This window comes from Lutra lutra, chromosome 10 (assembly GCF_902655055.1).
Source record: "Lutra lutra chromosome 10, mLutLut1.2, whole genome shotgun sequence".
NCBI lineage: Eukaryota > Metazoa > Chordata > Mammalia > Carnivora > Mustelidae > Lutra > Lutra lutra.
The window spans coordinates 109,517,887-109,540,197 of record NC_062287.1 but is presented as its reverse complement, the minus strand read 5'-3'; the positions used below and the strand labels follow the sequence as shown (position 1 = coordinate 109,540,197).

Sequence of the window (22,311 nt, the reverse complement as noted above, 5' to 3'; positions counted from 1 at the left end):
GCTGATGCCTGACCTGGTCGAGAAGGGGTGGGAGCTTTCAGCCCCCCTGCTCAGCCTTCACCATCACCACCACTGCCAGCAAGGTAGCCTGGGGACTGAGGAGGCAGGCGCATGCCGGTGTCCCACCCAGCCCAGAGCCCAGCTCCGAAGTGTGAGGGTTGGCTCCAGCGGCCTCGGCACCACTCCCTCGCCCGGCAGATCCCAATTAATCCTAATACTTAATTATGGGATCTCTCCTGCCGGCCTGGCAGGCCCCAGGATGAGGAGGGCATGCGCGGGCCCCACGGCATCTCTGGGAGCTATGGTCCTCCCTCCCTCCCACACCCTTCGCGGGCCCCTACAGACAGCATTGCTGCCTGAGAAGATGTCTGTTCCCTCTGCAGGGCATGGGGGTAGTGACTGCATGTGCATCGGAGGAAACCCAGAATCCTTCTCAGGGTTTGCCTCCCACTGCCCCCTGGCTCCTAGGCTGGCAGGCTCTATGGTTGGGGGTGGGGGGCGGGAGGTGAGGGTGGGATGGTCCTCATTGGCTACCGCATTATCTGCCAGCACCAAAAGACCCCAAAATGGCCCAGGTCCCAACGAGGTAACTGCTGGAGCCGGGACGAGGGCCGGGAGGGAAGAGAGAGGAGGCAGAGACTGTGCTGAGTTAAGAGCCCCTTGTCCACTTCAAGGGGGCACCAGTCACCCAACACCAGCGACCCCTGCCAGGTGGGGCAGGCCGGAGCTTGGAGACCCTCGGATTTCCCCAGAGAAGCTGGAAAGTCAGATATACGTTAAGTCCCCTCCAAATAGTTTGACTACTGCCGACAGCATTTAATGAGGGGTATAAACCCTAAGTGCACATGAGTTTCACACGTGTGTGCGCCCACATAGCCACCACCCAGATCATGATACGCCATCCACTTATTTTATTAAAACAGTTGTAGGCTTACAGAATTATCTTGAAGATAGTACAGAGAGGTCCTGTTCACCCTCCACCTTGGCCAGCTTCTCCTGTGTTAGTCAAGGATTCCCCAGAGAAACAGAACCAATAGGAGATACCTGTGTGTGTGTGGTGTGTGTACTGGGCATAAAGATATTTATAGCAAGGAATTGGTTCAGGTGACGATGGGTGCTGAGCTGTCCCAAGATTTGCAATCAGCAAGCTGGAGACCCAGGAGAACTTGGGGGTTTGGTTCCAGTCTGAGTCCGACAGCCTGAGAACCAGGAGGGTGGATGGTGTAGGTCCTAGTCTGAGGGCAGAGGATTGGTGTCCTAGCTCAACAGTTGGGCAGGAGAAGTTCCCTCTTACTCAGCCCTTTTGTTCCCTTCAGGTCTTCAACTGATTGGACAAGGCCCACCCACCATAGGAAGGGTCATCTTTACTCTGTCTGCCAATTCAATGGGTGATAATCGCACCTGGAGACACCCTCACTGACACACCCAAAATTGTGTTTGACTAAGTATCTGGGCACTCGTGACCCAGACAAGTTAACACTTAAAATTAACCACCATACACTATTAATATCTCATATTAGAATGGTACATTTGTCAGTTAATGAACTAACACTGACACTCTGTTATTAACTAAAGTCTGTATTTCATGCAGATTTCATCATTTTTTCCCTGATTATCCTTTTGCTGTTTCAGAATACCATCCAGGACACCACATTGCACGAGGCATCGTGTCTCCTCAGACTCCTCTTGGCTGTGATAGTTTCTTTTTTTTTTTTTTTTTTAAGATTTTATTTATTTATTTGACAGAGAGAAATCACAAGTAGGCAGAGAGGCAGGCAGAGAGAGAGGAGGAAGCAGGCTCCCTGCTGAGCAGAAAGCCTGATGTGGGGCCTGAACCCAGGACCTGGGATCATGACCTGAGCCGAAGGCAGCGGCTTAACCCACTGAGCCACCCAGGCGCCCCGAAACAGAAAGTGTTTCAGAACACTTTAAACATTGTTCTTTTTTTTTTTTTTAAAGATTTTATTTATTTATTTGACAGAGAGATCACAAGCAGGCAGAGAGGCAGGCAGAGAGAGGAGGAAGCAGGCTCCCCGCTGAGCAGAGAGCCCGATGCGGGGCTCGATCCCAGGACTCCGAGATCATGACCTGAGCCGAAGGCAGCGGCTTAACCCACTGAGCCACCCAGGCGCCCCTGGCTGTGATAGTTTCTTAAACTTCCCTTTTTTTCTTATGATCTTGGCAGTTTCAAGGACAACTGCTCAGGTATTTTATAGAACATCCCTAAATTGGGATTTGTCTGATGTTTCTCTCACGATTAGTCTACGGTCATGGGCTGGCAGGAGGACGACCACAGAGGCGAGTGCCCGTCTCATCCCGTCAGATCAAGGGTGCCTACTGTCAACATGACATCACTATTGATGTTGGCTTTGATCATCTGGCTTGAGGTAGGGTTTGTCACGTTTCTACACTATAAAATTCCTCTTTTTCTTTCTCCCATTGTGTACTACATTCTCTGGAAGAAAGTCACTATGTACAGCCCACACTGAAGGGGTGAGGGGTTGTAATCCACTTCATTAAGGGCTGAGTATGAACAAAAACTACTTGGAATTCTATATAGATTTGTCTCTTCTCCCCCTTCATTTATTCAAATATATATATATATATATATATATATATATATATATATATCAGTATGGGCACATAGATATTTATTTTGCACAAGTTATAATCCAACACTTACCTTTAAATTTCCAAATCACTCCAGCTGTGGCCACTGGGACCCCTTTCAGCTGACTCCTGTGTCCCTTTGGCATATACCCATTGTGGTGGCATTTGGGGTTTTGGAGTATGGTGGGTTCGGGGTTTTGCTTTTGTTTTTTTTGTTTTTTAGCATTTTCTTACGTTGAGGCACTATAAGATGCTTCGGAATTATCTTGTGTATTTCCTGCCCCAGTCTTAGAATTAGCCATCTCCCCAAGGAGCTCTGGTTCATTTTATTGGAGAATGCCATTAGAAACCAAGATCTGGGTGCTAGGTTGCTTCTAGGCCCTCACAGCACAGAGGAGAGATGTATGTACACTCATCTGTGTATATACAATTTTTAAAATATTTCTGTATGCAACTGACTGTATCTGTGTTGAATAGGGTTCCTACTAACGTCTCCAGTTCCAACCCCTTATCACGCGGATCATACTAGCCTCCTCCCCTTGCTTACCTGTCACTTCTCATTCCGGTGATGAGAACTCCTCCCTCCTGACTTAATTTTCGATTCTGGTGGACGTGTGCTGTGGTTTCAGAGCTGCTAACGCACACGCCACAGGAAACCCCTTTAGCGACATATACGTGCTTCGTTGCAGTTCCTCTGTGTTCACTCTCTAGTCATCCACTCTTTCCCCCACCCCGTCATGAGGCTGTCTCATTCATTTATGATACGGCTGGTCCTTTGGTCACATTCTGTTCCATCCTGGGATCCCCTGACCTCCTCCATCATTTCTTTAATTTTGCCTACATTAGAGTTTACCCTTTATGACTAATGCTTAATATCGTGTATTCACCATTACAGATTCATACAAAAGAGTTCCACTGCCTTAAAAGAAAAAAACATCCCGTGTCGCCCATTTAAGTCTATCCCTCACCACCCCTGGCAACCAATAATTTGTTTACCTTATGTATACGTCTGTCTTTTGTGGAATGTCATACGGTTGGACTCATACAGCGTGTGGCTTTTTTTCAGACTGGCTCCTTTCACTCAGCAAAATGCCTACCTGTGTCTTTTCATGGCTAGACAGATGATTTCCCTCCACTGCTGAATAAATGGTCCATTTTGTGGATATATCACAGTTTATTTGTTCCTTCACCAGCTGAATGCCACCTCCCCTGGGAAGACTCCTGTGATGTCACCAAGCGGGCTCCTCTAAGTTCCAATGCATTCTGTACCAGTCTCCACACTGTCTTACTGGACAGTGTGTCTTTGCTTTCCTGTCTTTCTCTCCTTGAGACTAGGAGCTCCTTGAGAACAGAATCCGTGGCCAGGTTATTTCCATATCATCAGTGCTCGCACAAGGCCTGGGATGGAGGATGGAGTCAGAAAATATCTGCTGGGGCGCCCAGCTGGCTCAGTCAGTAAAGCGTCTGCCTTCAGCTCAGGTCTTGATCTCAGGGTCCTGGGATCCAGCCCCGAATCAGGCTCTCTGCTCAGCAGGGAGTCTGCTTCTCCCTCTCCCTCTGCTCCTCCCTCCTGTTCATGCTCTTGCTCGCTCTCTCTCTCAAACAAATAAAATCTTAAAAAAAGAAAGAAAGAAAATGTCCGTTGGATGAATGAATGAATGAACGAATGTCCTGGAGATGAGGGAAATGCACAGACCTGGGGCATGAAGGGCACACGAAGCCGGAGAAGTTTCGAGAAGTCGCCTGGGAGAAAGGGTTAGTGTTTGGAGGAGAGTCTAAGGTCTGGGGTCGTGAGGAATGAAATTTGAGGGGAGGGGCCTGGATGGAGAAATGGACAGAAAAGAGCACAATGAAAACAGCTTCTTAGGAACTCATTTATCCACACAACAACACTGCGAGATAGTTATTATTAACGTCCGCATCTTGAAGACGGGGAAACGCAAGCGTACTGAGGTGGGTAACTTGCCCAGGGGGGAACCGCGGGTGGGGTGCTGTGAGATTCCAGCCATCACCCGGCGCGCTCACCCAGGACCGTCCGGTACAGGCCAGGCGCGCGGCGAGTATTCAACGAAGGTGAGCTGCTCCTGCTGTTGTAGGAGGCTCAGGCTCGGAGTCTCGGGGTCTTTGAGGGGTCTTTGAGGTCGCCCTCGGACCCAACACCAGCCTGGACCTAGGAACGAGGCAAATGCGAAGAGGCGCGGCTGTAGCGTCGGTGACGGACCCGTTGCCATAGGAACAAACGAAGCCTTCAGGTGGGCGCATGCGCAGACCGGAGATCGGGGGGTGCTGAACCGGTGAAAGGTGACGTAAAAGCGCACGGGGTGAGACGCAGGGCTCGGAACGTCAAAGCCTCACGTCCTCCGGCACTCAGAGCTGTGGAAAGGCGCGCTCGGCGGCGGCGGCAGCAGCGATAGCAGGCCCAGCCGGACCGACACCAGGAGATGCGAAGCTGACGTGCAAAGCAGCAGGAGCGGAACGTGAGGACGGCGCCTGCGCCGGGAAGAGCCCTCCGCGCGTACCGCGGCGGTCCAGACCCGTGTCCCGGCTTCCGAGGCCCCGCCTCTCGGGCCTTGGGACTAATCGGATTGAGAGCGCGCCGGCCCGGACCGCGAACTCGCCAATTGCGTAGGGCGTCAGCTACCGCCCAATCCGGAGCAGACAGGTGCGAGGTCCGAAAGGCGGAGGCCAATCAGCAGCGGTTGCGGCCTGTTGGGGTCAGTATTGGCCAATGAGGAGGCCCGAGTGACATCCTCACGCACCAATCGGGAGTGAGAGAGGATTCGTGTCCGCCCGCCCTTCCGGCCTGGGCTCTATTTACCAGGGGCGTGCGGCCGGTTTACCAATCAGAGCGCGGCTGAGCGGCCAAGCAGCCAACCCCGGAGGAGCGGCCGGCCGGCGTCCGCCGCACCCAAGAGTTGGGGATGTCCTACAAACCCATCGCCCCCGCCCCCAGCAGCACCCCCGGCTCCAGCACCCCTGGGCCCGGCACCCCGGTACCTACAGGTGAGGATCCAGCTCTGCCCCTGCTCGCCTGCCCGGGTGGTCGAGGTCGCGACGAGAAGACGGCCTGAGTTCTGCACCCCCGGGCCTGCCGCCTACCCTCGCGGAGCCTCAGTTTGCTGGCCTGTGAAGTGGGCGTGGTCACGTATGGGCTAGTTGGTGGAGCGCAGGGGGAGGGGTTTGTCCCTGAAGTTGAGCGCCGGGAGTGAAGCATCCCTTTGGAGGGAATCGGGCGAATCCGGTCGGGGGCTTGGAACGCTGGGGAGAGGCGTCCCAGCCCCGCGCTGACCTCTTACTCGCGCGTGTTGCAGCCGGAAGTGTCCCATCGCCATCGGGCTCGGTGCCGGGAGCCGCTGCCCCTTTCAGACCCCTGTTTAACGACTTTGGACCGCCCTCCATGGGCTATGTGCAGGTGAGTGGGGGCGAAGGATTACGTATGGATGGGGACTGGAGGTCCCCTCGGGGCCCGAGCTCATCGCCCTGTCCTCTTTTGACATAGGCGATGAAGCCACCCGGAGCCCAGGGCTCCCAGAGCACCTACACAGACCTGCTGTCAGTCATAGAGGAGATGGGCAAAGAGATCCGGCCTACCTATGCTGGCAGCAAGAGCGCAATGGAGCGCCTGAAGAGAGGTAAGTGAGGTCTCCGGCCTCCACCCTCCATGTTCGGGAAACTAACTGGACAATCCCTTCTCAGGGAAGGAAGGACATCTGGAGGCCACTTGAGCCAAGCCTAGACGATGGCCAGTGTCCACTATCCAGAGCGGTGTCTAGGATGGAATTAAAATCGAGCGAGTTTTCTGGGAAGGACCAGGACATTTGTCTTTAAATTTAAGGATTAGCCAAACCGCTCATTTCACTAGGCCCCTCATTAGATTATAGTCCTTGTCCCTTTCCCTGAAAGGGGGAGGGGGGAGGGGTCTTCCTCTGGAGGGTGGGGGTAGGACTGTGGAGGGTCGCTGTATGTTCCTTGCCCGTCCCCACCTCAGGCATCATCCATGCCCGGGCCCTAGTCAGAGAGTGCCTGGCAGAGACAGAGCGGAACGCCCGCACGTAACAGGACGCAAGTCCGCCACCGCGTCTGGACCTTTCCTGGCCACTGCAGAGCACCTGCTTCTCCCTGGCCTTCACCCCGAGTTGCACTTCCCAACCTGGGCTTCCTGTCCTGTGTCCCTTGGTGGGTGCCCTCCAGGAACGAGGGGGCGGCTCTCACTCCAGTCCACAGCACTGACTGGGACTCTGTCAAGAGTCAGCAGCAAGGTCACTGTGAGCCCCACCCATGACCTGCCAACAGTGTTGATCCAGCTGGAGCTTGCTCTTTCTGTGGCCCCCACCACTCAGCACTTACCCAGGACTTCCACCACTTTCCCCAGACTCCTCCCCGAGCAGGGCCTCCGAAGGCCTGTCACCTCCCTGCCTTGTCTCCTGGGCCATAGCGACTCTTTTTTCAGTGTCTTTTGCTAAATACACCCTTTTTGTATAAATAAAAGATAATTTGGAGTTGTTCTCTCTACCTCTTAGTTTTTCTGAGTGTGGTACTTCTAAGCCAGGAAGAAATTGGGAAAGGGGAGACTTGGGGAGGGGAAAGGGGCGGTGCAGTGGTGGGAGAGAGAGGGTCACTAAGCCTGGCCTTGCCTGCCCCCTGCTTTTCATTGACATGGGTGGGGACCCTGCCCTGCTCTGGCTCTCAGCCTTCCCAGTTTTAAGTAGTGGAAAGGGTTGAGCTCCCGTAGCTGAGAGCCCGCCCCTCCTACACGTGCTGCCACCAGGGGGCAGCGCAAGGCCTTTGCAGCCTCCACAGCTGGAGGGCACTGTGGCCAGCCTGGGCCTAGAGGGTTCTTTGGATTGGCAGTCATGCTTGGCAGGGTGGAAATGTCAGTTCGTGTAAGGCAGGCCCTCACATGCCTTAATGCCCTAACGTCTTAAACTCCGAGTCAGCCCTGGGAGGCTCTGAATACATCCTGAGCCCTCAGAGGAGAGGGGGTACTGCTGCCTCCTTCTCCCCAGCACGTGGGAAGCAGAGCCAAGGGGAGAGGACTGGCTTCCAGCAGGGGTGAGACCCAGTTCGGTGCTGCCATCCCAGCACCTACTAGCTGGCTGGGTGTGGTCCAATGAGCCCAGCCCTCGGGTGTCTCAGCCTTTGCCCCGGGGTCTGGTTGGCCAGACTTGTGGACCCGGAAGGCATCAGTGGGAAGTCATGGGGCCCCATTCAGGGGCCAGACCGAGGATTCAGAGTGACTGCAACTCTCTGCCTGAATGTGTAGCTGAATGACCCTAGAAGCCTGGGGCACTGGAACCCTGGCCCCTCAGAAGAGGCAAGCCTTAGACCAGCGGCTTCTTGCCAGACTTTGCAGGCTGGGGCATTTCCCCTACCCTGGGTCTCAGGTTCGAGGGCTGGGGAGAATGGGGATGGGGTCCTGCCATTTTTCCATGGCCCCCCGGGAGGGCTGTCCAAGGGTGGGGAAGAGAACTATGAGAGCTTAGGGGATCCCAAAGAGCAGAGGGAGTAAAAAAGTGCCAGCGATCGGAGAACTGCCTCTTCCCCGGCCGGCTTGGGGAAGGAAGGCGGGGGCCGCCCTCCGCCGCCGCCGCGGGCGGGGCTGCCGGGACCCCGCAGGAGTGGGGAGGGCCAGCGGGGCCCAGGAAAGGGGCGGGGCGGCCGCAGTGACGCGGCGGGCCTCGGGGAGGGCCGGCAGGGGCGCCGGCGGGCGGACCTGGAGGAAGGTCGGGGCCATGGGCCCTCGCTGCGCCTCCAGAGGGTCCGGCCACTGCTGGAACCCGAGGCTGGGGCCGGGGGCGCTCCGGGCTCCGACCCACGACCCGTCCGCCCCCGCCCGTACCGGGTGAGGGGTGCCCGCCCTAAACTAGAGGTGAGCCGGGACGTTGGCGGGCGGGCCAAGAGCACAGCAGGGGACGGGGACGCCGGGTAGCAGAGGGAAGTGGGGACAATGGGGCCTCTCGCCTGTTCGCTGGGTGCGAGGTGGGGAGTGGAAGGGGTGCCCGCAGCGGAACCGGGGCGCAGGTGGGCGGAGCGGATCTCCCAGGGTGGGGGCCCGTGGGATACCCAGGGGAGCCACTCTTGCCTCAGCCCGAAGAGGGGTCAACCCCGGGAAGGATGATGGGGTAGCTGCATAGACGAGTGCCAGGGGTCCAGGAAGGATGCTGAGGAGGGGAAGTCGAGGACTGGGCTGCGGGCCAGGATAGGGAAGGCAGATCTGGGGGTCGGAGGGGTTAGTTATGTGGTCCTGGAAGGTGGGTTCAGATGCGGGGGGTGGGGAACACTGACAGACGCTCAGAGGAGGGGCGCGCGGAACTGCTCTGCGGAGAGACACCCCGGGGGACAAGGTTCTAAATGGATGTCCGGGAGTGGGGGACATGCGACCCCGCCAAGTAGGGGAAACGGGGTGCAGGGGGCGGACCCCCAGGGGCTGGTCGTGGAAGGCGGGCCAGGAAGGAGGGAACTGTGGCTCCTGGGGGTGGGTCCCCGAGAGATTTGGAGGGAGCTTGGGCCACGGCCGCGGCTGGAGAGGCGAAGGTGGCCCGTTAGCCGGCCGGCCCGCGCCCGCTGTTCCGGGGGGCCCGCGTCAGCGCGCGGTTGCCATGGCGACGGGCGGGCGGGGGACGAGGGCTGCGCGGAAAAGAGGTCAGCGCTCAGCCTCGCTGCGGCTCGCGGTCCCCGGCGGCGCTGGCGGCAGCGCTGGGCTCGCCTCTGCCTCCCCGGTAGCGGGCCCAGGCATGGGGTCCCGCGGCCCGAGCCCTCCGGCCCGCGTGCAGGGCTCGGGGCCGCGCGCCGCCGCCCCGCACTGACTGCCGCGCGGTGCCCTGCGCCAGGCGGAGCGGAGGCCGCGCGCGGCCAGCCGAGCACCTTCAGGATGCTCATCAAGGAGTACCACATTCTGCTGCCCATGAGCCTGGATGAGTACCAGGTGGCCCAGCTCTACATGATCCAGGTGAGGGCGGTGGGAAGCAGGAGACCAAGGGGGCCACACTTCATGATGGGGTAGTGGCAGGAGCGCGCAGGCCGCACCTGGGACGAGGGGTGGGCCCAGCTCAACCCCCATCAACCCCGCTCTGGGGCTTGCAAGGACTCAGAGCCTAGGGGAGGACAGAGAAATCCCCCTTCCAGTGCAGGGGGTGGGGAGGGGATGGCTGTGGGGAAAGGGGCAGAAGGGCCTAGTGGTGCCTCCCCATCCCCCAAGTGTTTGGCCCCTGGTTGATGCTTAGCCCACTTCTGATCTCCTTTAATCCTCCTTAGAATCGTAACCCCTTTCGGGAGGGAAAGGAGTGCATGAGCAGGCAAGAATGAGAGGCAGGAAGCCAGGAAGGGTGCCAGGTGGTAGAGAAGCCTGGGGGGGGGGGGGGGGGCGGTCCCCAGAGGGTGCACGATCCTTACAACCCGAGATGGTCAGGGAGATGGGAATGAGGGTCAGACCCCAAAACTGTGACAGAGAGGGGCAGGCAGAGACCCAAGAGGGTGAGGTAGGGGTCCAGGCTTGGGAAGAAGAATGAAGCGAGGCAGGCTCTCAGGAAGGGAAAATGGTTCAGAGCCTCAGGGAGGCCTGTGTTCCCCAGAAATGAGGGTTAGGGTCTCAAGAGGCAAAACGGCCAGGATCTGGCCTCAGAGGGTTGAGTGAGCCGAGTTCAGGCTCCGGAGCTATAAACAGGCAGGATATGAGTGCTCTCAAGCTACAAGGGGTGTGGCAGGAGCTGGTATTGGGGTCCCAGAGAGGGAGGGGACTGGGGTCAGGTTCTCAGAGAAGTGCGGATCCCTTTTACTGTCCTGGATTCTTCCAGGCCACCCTCCCGGGCCTCCTTGCTGCCCCTGGAGCACAGGAGGCACACTCCCGCCTCAGAAGCTTCTGTTGGCATCCCCCCTGCCTGGAATAGTTCCCCCCAGCCCCCATCCGCACCCCACATCTACCTCCCCCACTTCAAGTCATATTACATTCACACTGTCAGATCACGTTATCTTCTCCATGAGGCTCTCCCTGATCATCCTGTCATAATCGTAATCCCAACCCGATATCCCTGACCCTAGCCTCCTACACTTCCTTCTTCCCATAACACTTAGCCCTTCTAACATACCATGTCCTTTGCTTCTGTTAAGTTCCTCTCTGCACTGGGACGGAAGTCCCACAGGACAGGCAGGGATCTTTGCTTTGTTCCTCAACAGCAGATCCCAGTTAATGTAATCCCAATATGCCTGGAACATAGCAGACAATCAGTACGGGAATGAGTGAGTGCCGGGCTGCAGGCCCTATGGAGGACTGGACAGCAGCTGTGATCCTGACCTCCAGGAACTGCAGGGGACCAGGGTCGGGTTTCGGGGAGGTGGAAAAGCTGGGGCTAGGGCTCTGGCACTGTGCAGGGGGCCAGGCTGAGCTGGGGACCGCCGGGAGCTCAGTGGGGGCTGAGCTGCCCTTTCTGCTCTGCCCGCAACCCCCTCCCTGGTGCAGAAAAAGAGCCGGGAGGAGTCAAGCGGTGAGGGCAGTGGTGTGGAGATCCTGGCCAACCGGCCCTACACGGATGGGCCCGGCGGCAGCGGGCAGTACACACACAAGGTGTACCACGTGGGCTCCCACATCCCAGGCTGGTTCCGGGCACTGCTGCCCAAGGCTGCCCTGCAAGTGGAAGAGGAATCCTGGAATGCCTATCCTTACACCCGAACACGGTGAGTGGGGGGAGGGCAGGCCTGGAGTGACAAGGAGAGCAGCCCTGGTGGGCACAGTAATGACCATCACCCCTGCCCTGTGCCCAGGTACACCTGCCCCTTTGTGGAGAAATTCTCCATTGAAATAGAGACATATTACCTGCCTGATGGTGGGCAGCAGCCCAATGTCTTCAACCTGAGTGGAGCTGAGAGGAGACAGCGCATCCTGGGTGAGGTCCAGGGCCGGTAGGGGGACTCTGAAGCCCCTCTCAGGCCACCTGCCACCTCAGTGGGCAGCCCCTGACAAGTCGCAGGCTCTCTCCTGGCCTCAGCTTCCTGGCCATGGAAGGCTGCCCTCCCCATCCCAGGGCAGGGAAGGTGGGGAGGGGGCTGGTGTGACCCAGCACCACTGGAACTTCTCCCCCTAGACACCATAGACATCGTGCGGGATGCAGTGGCCCCAGGAGAGTACAAAGCAGAAGAGGACCCCCGGCTGTATCGCTCGGCCAAGACTGGCCGAGGACCACTGGCTGATGATTGGGCGCGCACAGCGGCCCAAACAGGGCCCCTCATGTGTGCCTATAAGCTGTGCAAGGTTGAGTTCCGCTACTGGGGCATGCAGGCCAAGATCGAGCAGTTCATCCACGATGTCGGTGAGCACCCCGCCGCAGGAGGCTCCCTTGACCCAGCATGCACCAGACCCCCCCACCGTGTTTGAGCCAGGAATGCTCCCAGGCTACTGGGGACGCAGAAGCAAAAAGGCATCATTTCCACCCGATATTGCACTGAAGCAGAGGGGAGCAGCCCAGCCTGGCTGAGGTTCGGGGGGGCTGGCCTTGAGGCATAGGTAAGAGTCAGGAGGGCAAGAAGCTGGGGACATGATCTCTGAGGTCCACGCGGGCTCTGACATTCAGAGAGGCTGCTTTTCATCCCTTAAGCTTCCAGGGTTCTACAAAGTTCTGTGGATCAAGGGAGACTTAGAAACTGTCAAAAGGGTCAGCAGCCCTAACCAGCAACACACACAAGTACAGACTAAACCAGGGCTCTGCCGCCATTCTTGGGGTCCCTCCCACTCCCAGCTCCCATGGCCCCATGCTCTGGCCCCGGATCCAGGAGTCCTGTTTCTAACCCCACGGTGCCTGCAGCTCAGCCCTGCCTGTCCCCCAGCTCTGACAGTGGGCCACCTGCTGGTAGGGAAATCCTCAGATGGGGCGTCCAGGGGTCTGGGCTCCATGGGACCTCCAGTGAGCTGCTTCCAGTCTCTGCACCTTAGTTCTCCCTTCTGTGAGCGAGCAGGAGGCTGGGCCAGGCATTAAGAACTAGGACTGACTGAGCTTCCACGACATGGGAGGGGCCTGGCTAATCACTTAATCCTGCCAGGATTCCTTTAACCCCCATGACACCCCTGCAAGGTAAGAATGCTAGTCCCATTTTACAAACCAGATGAGGAAATTTAGCTTAGAGAATAGTAAGAGGCTCCGTGGCTTGCATTTGTAAAAATACCAGAAAGCACAAATAAGAAAATGAAACCACCCACATGGAACCGCTGGTAAGATTCTGATCGATTTCCTTCCAGAAGTTTATAATTATAATCCAACCATTATTAGTTTATCTCCTAGGTATTGAAGTTTCTAACTTTATTCCTCTGCTTCAGATGAAAATATCCCAGAATGGGTATCATCTTTCGCTACAAACTTCATTAAGTGCCAACACTTCCATTAACTATTAACACCTTCATTAACTATCAACAATTTCATTAACTGTTAATGCCTAATTGTCAACTCCTCTGAAGAAGTCAGCAGGCAGCTAGTGAGAAAGGCAGCGAGAAGCCTTGGTCCCAGCTTCCCAGGTTGTCACCATCGGGTTTGTGCTCAGAGTTGGGGTGTCCAGAGGGATAAAAGAGGCAGGGATGGAGGGAGGGAGGTGGAGCCAGAAGACAAATGCGCCAGTTTCTATTCCCATCTCCTGGATGGCCCTCACCCTGCCCTACTTTATGGCTCCGGGTGGGTGGTGTGCCCAGGGCAGCCATCACCAGTGTAGAGGACTAGGCTTGTGGCTACCCCGTGGCAGCGGCACGGAAACTCAGACTCGGGGGGAGGGGTATGGTTCTGAAGCCTGGGCACTTGCAGGTCTGCGACGGGTGATGCTACGGGCCCACCGCCAGGCCTGGTGCTGGCAGGATGAATGGACAGAGCTGAGCATGGCTGACATCCGGGCGCTGGAGGAAGAGACCGCCCGCATGCTGGCACAGCGCATGGCCAAGTGCAATTCAAGCAGTGAAGGGCCGGAGGCCCAGGCCCCGGGGAAGCCTAGTGTTGAGGCCCGGGCTGCGGCCAGCCATGCTGGCACCCCCGACGGGCCTGAGGCACCCTCCGGCCCCGATGCCTCACCTGATGCCAGTTTCGGCAAGCAGTGGTCCTCCTCCTCCCGTTCCTCCTACTCATCCCAGCACGGAGGTGAGGCTAGGGCCCAGAGGCGGGAAGGAGCCACCCTCAGGCCGGACGCCCAGGCTGAGGGGATATGGCCCTGCAGGGGGGGTGTCTCCCCAGAGCTTGTCTGAGTGGCGCATGCAGAACATCGCCCGGGACTCTGAGAACAGCTCCGAGGACGAGTTCTTTGATGCCCATGGTCAGCACCACAGCCCTGCCGGGGGTGGGGGTGTCCCTGAGCGGCTCCCACTGCCCCGTGACACAGCCCCTCGTCCTTTCAGAAGGCTTCTCGGACAGTGACGAGGTCTTCCCCAAGGAGATGACCAAGTGGAACTCCAATGACTTCATCGACGCCTTTGCCTCCCCTGTGGAGGCCGAGGGGACACCAGGTAAAGACTGCCGGCCACCAGCACCCTGTATGCCTTGGACGCTCCGAGAGCCACGCGGTCTTAAGCTTAACGGGGTCCTGAATCAAAGTCAGTCCAGAGAGGGTGCTCATAGTGAGTGGAGGAGGGGTGGATAGATGGATGATGGTTAGACTGTATTCCAAGGTCAGACAGAGCCCAAAACGTGAAGGAATTAATCTGGAGTCCAGGAAGTCTTCACGTGGGAGGTGATGTCTAAGCAGGAATTTTTATTTTTTTTTAAATTTTATTTATTTGACAGAGAGAGAGACAGCGTGAGAGGGAACACAAGCAGGGGGAGTGGGAGAGGGAGAAGCAGGCTTCCCGCCCAGCAGGGAGCCTGATGCAGAGCTGGAACTTAGAACCCTGGGATCATGACTTAAGCTGAAGGCAGACGCATAACAACTGAGCCACCCAGGCACCCCGTCTAGGCGGGATTTTGAAGGATTGGACTAGCTCTAACAGAACTTTCTGCAATGATGGAAATGTTCTAGCTACTGGCCACATGTGGTTTCTAAGTGCTTGAAATGTGGCTAGTGAGACCGAGGCACTGAATTTTGTACTGTATTGCATTTTAATTTATTTCAGTTTAAACAGGCACACGTGGCTGGTGGCTACTGTATGGGACAGGGCAGGATTAGAAGGAATTTTCCAGGCAAACAAGCATTGTGGGGAGAGGCGTCCCTGAGAGTAGCAGGACCAGCATGTGCAAAGGCCCAGAAATGTGAAATGACCCATGAGAGCCTGATGAGGGAGGACAGAGGAAGATGGGGGGGTTGCTTGGGCAGACAGCAAAGCAGGGGTATCTGGAGTGCCAGATGAAGGGAACCCCACAGGCTCCTCAGCCTCCTTCACTCGCTTCCCCATGTCCTACAGACCCTGGAACTGAGGCCACCAAAGACACTGGGGATGGGGCCCGAGCACCCAGGGACTCAGAGGTGAGTTTGGTCAGCTCCCCCACATCTGCAGTTCTTCCCCTCCCTGCCCACCAGACAGGCTACTGGTCTGACACCCCTGGCACCCCACTGTGCCCCACAGGGTCCGGATGGAGCCGGGGAGCTGGGGGCCGAGGCATGCGCAGTCCACGCCCTCTTCCTCATCCTGCACAGCGGCAACATCCTGGACTCGGGCCCCGGAGATGCCAACTCTAAGCAGGCAGACGTGCAGACCCTGAGCCTGGCCTTCGAGGCTGTCACACGAGTCCACTTCCCTGAGGCCTTGGGCCACGTGGCACTGCGTCTGGTGCCCTGCCCGCCCATCTGCGCTGCTGCCTATGCCCTTGTCTCCAAGTACTGGTCAGGGGTTGAAGGGTGGGGGACAGCCAGGGTCTCCAAGGTGCAGATCGCATGGGGCTCCCGGGACCAAAGAGGGCCCAGGAGGAAAGGGGGAGGAGGCCAGGAAGCTGGCCGCTGGGCCTGTCACCCACCCAGCCCAACTCCAGTTTCTAGTCAATGGTTCCATCACAAGGGCCCCTTCGGTGCTGTTGCTTCCCACAAAGGCTCCCCATAGTTCTAGGACTTGCCACCAGGCCAAGGGGACTTGGAAGGGGGCAGTGGAGGGGCTAGAGGCCCTCCCACCCACCCACCACCCCTCCTCCCACAGCCTGAGCCCCTACAGCCACGACGGCGACAGCCTGTCTCGCTCCCAGGACCACATTCCATTGGCTGCACTGCCACTGCTGGCCACCTCGTCCTCCCGATACCAGGGCGCTGTGGCCACTGTCATCGCCCGCACCAACCAGGCCTATGCTGCCTTCCTGCGCTCAGCTGAGGGGGCTGGCTTCTGCGGGCAGGTCAGGCCTTAGGGATGTCCCTGGGAAGCTCCTGCTGGAGCCCCCCCATCTGCTGGCCTCTGCTGCAGCCCCTCCTGAGGGCGCCACTCTCCCCACGCAGGTGGTGCTGATTGGAGACGGCGTCGGCGGGATCCTGGGCTTTGACGCCCTCTGCCACAGTGCCAGCGTGGGCACGGGGAGCCGGGGCAGCAGCCGCCGTGGGAGCATGGTCAGTGGGGCCGAGCCCTGCCTGCTCGGGAGGCGGGTGACTCGCCAGCTCTAGGTCTCTGTCCCCCGCAAAATGACTTCTCTTCAGGCAGCTCCCCTGCTGCCTTGTGCTGTCCCCTCTTGGGCTGTCCCCTCTTGGGCTCTGCCCAGAGTTCTTTCCTGGAGGCCCTGTCAACCTCCAAGCCTCTCTCCTCACTTCCAAATCAGTAGAAATTGAATCGTCTCCAACCCTAAGGATATTTCTGTCCCCTATTTTTGTCTAGACCAATGAGCTGCTGTCCCCAGAGGTCGGCCCAGTGCGGGACCCCCTGGCAGATGGGGTGGAGGGGCTGGGCCGGGCCAGCCCAGAACCCTCAGTCCTGCCTGCCCAGCGCACCCCCGGTGACATGACCAGTCCTGAGCCCGAGGGCCCTCAGAACAGGTGACACGTCTGTGCCATAACCCACGCCCTGGGCTTGTGTTGGGCTGTGGAGGCAGTGGCACTGAGCACCCCTCCCCCCGCCCCAGCCTGCAGGCAGCCCCCCCAACCACCTCCTCCGGGGACCCCAGGCGGGCAAGCACAGCCTCCTGCCCACCTGCTGCCACTTCTGAGGCTCCCGATGGCCCCACCAGCGCTGCCCGCCTTGACTTCAAGGTCTCCGGCTTCTTCCTCTTTGGCTCCCCGCTGGGCCTGGTGCTGGCTTTGCGCAAAACCGTGATGCCCGCCTTGGAGGGTGAGCCCTCGGGCTGGGGGTGGGAGCCGCACCTTCTCCTCCATCTGCCCCCCCCCCCAGCTCTTTTGTCCCCCGTGAGATGCTGGCAGTACTGCCACACCCCACTGTACCAACTAAGATGCTGGCTAGAGAAGGGGAACCTGAGGCCCAGAAAGAAGGGACTTGCCAAGGCCAAGTTTCCCGAAGTGCACCAGGAGGAACTCAAGCCCATACACGATGCTCCACTTGAGAAGGGCTCTGACAGGCAGGGGAAATACTTCATCCCGAATCACGTCAGCAGATAAAGGGTCTGATCTCTTCTTAGCCGAGACACCTGTGTCACTTTCCCGGGACACTGGTAACCTCCCGGGGAGTGCAATTTGGAAAGTGCTGGCTCTGGGTCACATAGCCCATCAGGTGCTGCGTCCCACACCCCCTGCCTCCCAGTATGCCCAGCTGAACCGCCTCCTTCCTTCATCTTCTGGGTTCCAGTGGCCCAGATGCGCCCGGCCTGTGAGCAGATCTACAACCTCTTCCACGCGGCCGACCCCTGCGCCTCCCGCCTTGAGCCCCTGCTGGCCCCCAAGTTCCAAGCTATCGCCCCACTGGCCGTGCCCCGCTACCAGAAGTTCCCCCTGGGAGATGGCTCATCCCTGCTGTTGGGTATGCCCCCAGCCAAGATAAAGGGGAGAAGGAGGGGGGTAGCAACTGGGAGGGATGGGAATGGGCTCCCCTCCCCCAAGAAGACATGAGCTGGTTCCTCCATCATTGATGAGCTCTCATGTCACCAATCCCCAGACCATGGAGGCCCTTTGTGAGGTCTGGATCCCCAAGACCCTCTGACATTCTCTGCCAAGGAGCAGGGGTCAGTAGTGACAGCTGGGCTAGAGAGAGGAGCCAGTGGTGCTGGGGAGCTAGTGTCTGGGAACGGCCGCAATGAGGGGGACTGCCGTTTATCTGCGTGGAGGGGTGCACAGCTTATCCATACACACTTGTGTTCATGTATCATTGTGGGGCACGTACCCATATGCATGCGAGTGGGTACCCATGTGGCCCCACGAGATGAATGGGCTTGTGCCAGAGTGGTGGAAGCAGACGTTCTAAAAGGAATACAAATGGGCCGTCAGCGGGAGCTAAGAGGAGACAAGGCCCCCGCTCTTCATTTCCACCCAATTGTGGGGCACTTCAGCCTCAGCCAAGACCTGACCAGGGAGGGCTGGCAGGGGAGATGGTGGAGTGTGGGGGGCCAAGCTGCCTTGGAAGCCCTAGGTGGGAAGACAGGAGGGCAGCCTGGCTCTGACCGCTGCTCAGGTTGGCCCATCTCCCCCAGCTGACACTCTGCAGACACACTCAGGCCTCTTTCTGGAGGAGCTGGAGATGCTGGTGCCCTCAACACCCACCTCTGCCAGCGGTGCCTTCTGGAAGGGCAGCGAGTTAGGCTCTGATCCACCGGCCCAGCCAGCTGCCCCCAGCACCACCGGTGAGGTGGTTAAGAGTAAGTCAACCAGCCACGCTGCCGCGGAGGTGGCACTTCTACCTCCAGAAGCCCAGCTGAAACAGCCTTGCCCTGGGATGAGAGGGCCCCAGCACCCAACCTTGGACTTGGCAAAGAGCAGGCTTGGCAGGAAGGAGGGAGGAAAGAGCACCCGGGGGCCAGATACGTGGGCACGAGGTGGGAGGCCACCCCTGACTCACTGCCCAACGTGGCCGTGCAGTCCTCGAGCGCTGGTGGGGGACGAAGCGGATTGACTACTCACTCTACTGCCCCGAGGCGCTCACCGCCTTCCCTACCGTCACGCTGCCCCACCTCTTCCACGCCAGCTACTGGGAGTCGGCTGATGTGGTGGCCTTCATCCTGCGCCAGGTGGGCTCGGGGATACGGGGTGGGAGATGAGAACTGGACCAGGGGAGCCGCAGGCCAGGGGAGGTGCAGCCCCAGGTTCCCTGTTCACGTGGCCCCACGCGCACAGGTGATCGAGAAGGAGCAGCCGCAGCTGACGGAATGCGAGGAGCCGTCCATCTACAGCCCGGCCTTCCCCAGGGAGAAGTGGCAGCGCAAACGCACGCAGGTCAAGATCCGGGTATGTGCCCTGCCCCTCGTGTCCTGAGGGGCCAGACCCTGCCATCCCTCCCCAGCATCCCCGCCCAGCACCTTCCCGGTGCCGCCCCGCCCCCTGTCCTGGCCCCGCCTCCTCGAGCCTCGGCCCCGCCCCTGGAGACTGGGAATCTCCTCCCCTTTCTTCGGGAATTGGGACAATCCGATCCGATCCGATCCGATCTCCGCTCTCCTACCGAACCTCACCCTCTGAATCCCGTCCTGTCACGGCTCCGTCCCCTGGGAGCCGCAGTTTACACGCACCCCCAACCTCAGGTCGGGTCAGAAAAGCGCGCACCACTTGGGCCTCGCCCCTGCCTGGGCGCGGGTCCCCCACAACAGCTCCTCCGGCATCCCTGGCCCGGCTGGGCTGCGGGCTCACGCCGTCTCCTCCCGCCAGAACGTCACTTCCAACCACCGGGCAAGCGACACGGTCGTGTGCGAGGGCCGCCCCCAGGTGCTGAACGCGCGCTTCATGTACGGGCCCCTGGACGTGGTGACGCTCACAGGAGAGAAGGTCAGGACACGGCGGCCTGGGCCCCGGGTACACCCGCGCCTGTCGAGCCGACCTCGCCCACAGGAAACTCTTGGTCCCTCCACCCCCAACGACAGCCCGCCCAGACCCTCCTCCACTCAGGGTCCGGGGGTGCGTGGGGTTGAGGCCCACGGGCCCTCTCGGCCGCTCTCCCCATCAGGTGGACGTCTACATCATGACGCAGCCACTGTCAGGCAAGTGGATCCACTTCGGCACTGAGGTCACGAACAGCTCGGGCCGCCTCACCTTCCCAGTGCCCCTCGAGCGCGCGCTGGGCATCGGCGTCTACCCGGTGCGCATGGTGGTCAGGTGAGCGCCGGGCGGACTGGGCTTCCGCGGGCTGGGGCTCTGCCGAGCCTCGCCTGCCCCATGCCGCTCACCCCATACGTGGGCCACAGGGGCGACCACACGTACGCCGAGTGCTGCCTGACCGTGGTGGCCCGCGGCACCGAGGCCGTGGTCTTCAGCATTGACGGCTCCTTCACTGCCAGCGTCTCCATCATGGGCAGCGACCCGAAGGTGCGCGCCGGCGCCGTGGACGTGGTCAGGTAGAAGCCCGCACCCCCCTCCGCCCCCATGCTGGCCGCTGTGACCAGCCGCACCCCCGCAACCCCGCCCGTGGAGCTGACCTCCATCCCATCCTGCAGGCACTGGCAGGACGCCGGCTACCTGATCGTCTACGTAACCGGCCGGCCTGATATGCAGAAGCACCGCGTGGTGGCCTGGCTGTCGCAGCACAACTTTCCTCACGGTGTCGTCTCCTTCTGTGATGGCCTCACCCATGACCCACTGCGCCAAAAGGCGATGTTTCTGCAGAGCCTGGTGCAGGAGGTGAGGCTGGGAAAGGGAAGGGGGAGGGGAGGGTCCGGCTCCGCCCCCTCCCTGGGCAATAGGACTTGCAGAGACCCATCCGGTCCCACCCCCACGGCCTGGGACCCTAACTGGCTGGAGAGGGCCCTATGGCCCGGCCTCCTAGTGGTCTGAGAAACCCCTAGTCCTCTCCACCCACTAGGCTAGCTCAGGGGCCTGGTGACGGGACCCTGTGGCCCCACCTCGGTCCCACGAGTCCCGCCCTCAATACCCTCTAACTCAGGACGCCTGGCAGATGCACCAGGATGGTTGACTGGCCTCTCCCAACACAGGTGGAACTGAACATTGTAGCTGGCTATGGGTCCCCCAAAGATGTGGCCGTGTATGCGGCACTGGGCCTGCCCCCGAGCCAGACGTACATCGTGGGCCGCGCGGTGCGGAAGCTGCAAGCTCAGTGCCAGGTGAGGGCCGAGGGAAGGCGGGGACTGGGTGGCCGACAGGCAGCAGAGCCTGGGTCCCAGGCCACCAGGACCACCTGTGCTATGAAGCACCTGAGGGGACCACTCTAAAAGAGCCAGCTGGCCTCAGGGGACTGGGCTCCTCCCAGGATAGGGACGTGAACAGCTTGGAGCTGCTGGGCAGGCCAGGATGGATGACAGAGGCGGAGTGTGCCCAAGACCTTGAGCGCTAGTTCCCTCTGGCTTGGCCCTGGGCATGGACCTTGAGCTTTGTGAGCCCCAATTTCCTGTCTGTAGAACAGAAATGCTGGACCGGCACCAAGCTCCCCAGCTCTCAGGGACATCACAAAACATGCACAGGGCTGGGAACAAAGCAAGCGCTTACTGAACGTCGGCTGCTGTTCCTTCCTACCAAGACCTCGGGAAACTGAAGGCCAGAGAGGCACAGAGCAAGGAGGAAAGCCGGGGCGCTCTGGCTGCCAATCTGGGGTTCCAGCTGCTGAGAGGAGGCTCCGAGTCAGACTGTGCCCGGCCTAGAATGCTGCCAGCACTGCCCCAGGAGCCTGCGTGGGGTGGGGGTGGGGGTCCACAGGCAAGGGGTGCATGTGAGCCTGAGACCGGCCATGCCCTCATCCCTGCCCACTTCTGCCCACAGTTCCTGTCAGATGGCTATGTAGCCCACCTGGGCCAGCTGGAGGCAGGCTCCCACCCTCATGCCCCCACGGGACCCTCCAGGGCCGCCCTGGCCAAGAGCAGCTATGGCGGGGCTGCCCCCGTGGACTTCCTGCGCAAACAGAGCCAGCTGCTTCGCTCCAGGGGCCCCAGCCAGGTGGAGCGTGAGGGCCCGGGGACACCGCCCACCACCCTGGCCAGAGGCAAGGCCCGGAGCATCAGCCTCAAGTTGGACAGCGAAGAGTGAGGCCCGCACTGTGGATGGCCCTGAGTTATTTATTCATGGACACAAGGGGCCCAGGTGGCACATGCCAGGGATTGGGGGTCCCTCGGCCCCCCCAACCCCACAAACTGCATCTTTCTCTGCCCCTCAGTGTTACTTCCCTTTCATGTCGGGGGCACCTAGCCTCGGTGGGGGAGGAGGGAGCGGCAACGGCCCGGAGGCTTTTCCAGCGTGTGTAAATCTATGGAAATAAACCACCTGTAACCCACTGACCACTCACCTGCCGGGCACCGCAGCACAGCCGAGCCCAGGTTCCAGTTTGATGGGGACACCGAAGGGCCCAGAGGGGCCAGGATGCGCCCAGGGTCATAGCATGGGTTAGGGGCAAGGCCAGGATGGGGGCCCGGGCCTTGGAGGTCTTCTGGAGGATTCTGTCCTCCCTTCTACACGAGGCCTCCTCCTGAATAGTCAGGCCACTGCACCCCACCCTCCCACCCTGGTCAGCCCTTTAGTTCACAGGCGCCCAGACAGCTTCTGGCTGACACCTCTGCCTCCAGAAGCAGAGACCACGGGACCAGAGGCTGGAGGGGAGCTACGCTAGGGGGCCCTCCCTGCTGTGCCTCTGTCTCCCCCTGAAGACTGAAGGCCCCCAGGCACTTGGGCCCTGGCCAGCAGAAAACACTTCCTTTGAAACAGAGATCCTCCTCCTCATCTCTCTTGGGGACACTGAGGCCC

At 59.5% G+C, this 22,311-nt stretch overlaps 2 protein-coding genes across 5 annotated transcripts; both read left to right on the top strand.

Annotated features, from left to right (window-relative positions):
* Nucleotides 1-5,367: 5,367 nt before the first annotated feature.
* On the top strand, nucleotides 5,368-7,122 carry CDK2AP2 (cyclin dependent kinase 2 associated protein 2). Of its 2 annotated transcripts, none has more exons than XM_047747334.1 (4): nucleotides 5,368-5,613; nucleotides 5,922-6,022; nucleotides 6,110-6,242; nucleotides 6,599-7,122. In XM_047747334.1, exons 1-4 carry the CDS (start codon nucleotides 5,532-5,534, stop codon nucleotides 6,664-6,666), a joined length of 384 nt encoding a protein of 127 aa, XP_047603290.1. In that variant the 5' UTR covers nucleotides 5,368-5,531; the 3' UTR covers nucleotides 6,667-7,122. The 2 variants fall into 2 exon arrangements, with proteins under 2 accessions (XP_047603290.1, XP_047603291.1); XM_047747335.1 differs by lacking the exon at nucleotides 5,368-5,613 and adding an exon at nucleotides 5,620-5,755.
* Nucleotides 7,123-7,875: 753 nt separating this feature from the next.
* Nucleotides 7,876-21,848, top strand: PITPNM1 (phosphatidylinositol transfer protein membrane associated 1). 3 transcript variants are annotated; one of them, XM_047747325.1, is made up of 24 exons: nucleotides 7,876-7,994; nucleotides 9,441-9,559; nucleotides 11,066-11,280; nucleotides 11,368-11,489; nucleotides 11,688-11,912; nucleotides 13,389-13,715; nucleotides 13,792-13,887; nucleotides 13,970-14,077; nucleotides 14,969-15,030; nucleotides 15,131-15,381; nucleotides 15,695-15,884; nucleotides 15,985-16,092; nucleotides 16,355-16,512; nucleotides 16,599-16,804; nucleotides 17,276-17,446; nucleotides 18,114-18,278; nucleotides 18,499-18,647; nucleotides 18,754-18,864; nucleotides 19,279-19,395; nucleotides 19,574-19,722; nucleotides 19,812-19,961; nucleotides 20,061-20,244; nucleotides 20,556-20,684; nucleotides 21,337-21,848. In XM_047747325.1, the coding sequence occupies exons 2-24, from the start codon at nucleotides 9,482-9,484 to the stop codon at nucleotides 21,598-21,600; spliced, it is 3,735 nt and encodes a 1,244-aa protein (XP_047603281.1). In that variant the 5' UTR covers nucleotides 7,876-7,994; nucleotides 9,441-9,481; the 3' UTR covers nucleotides 21,601-21,848. The 3 variants fall into 3 exon arrangements, with proteins under 3 accessions (XP_047603281.1, XP_047603282.1, XP_047603280.1); XM_047747326.1 differs by having other exon boundaries at nucleotides 7,904-7,924; XM_047747324.1 differs by lacking the exon at nucleotides 7,876-7,994 and adding an exon at nucleotides 8,283-8,479.
* Nucleotides 21,849-22,311: the final 463 nt, after the last annotated feature.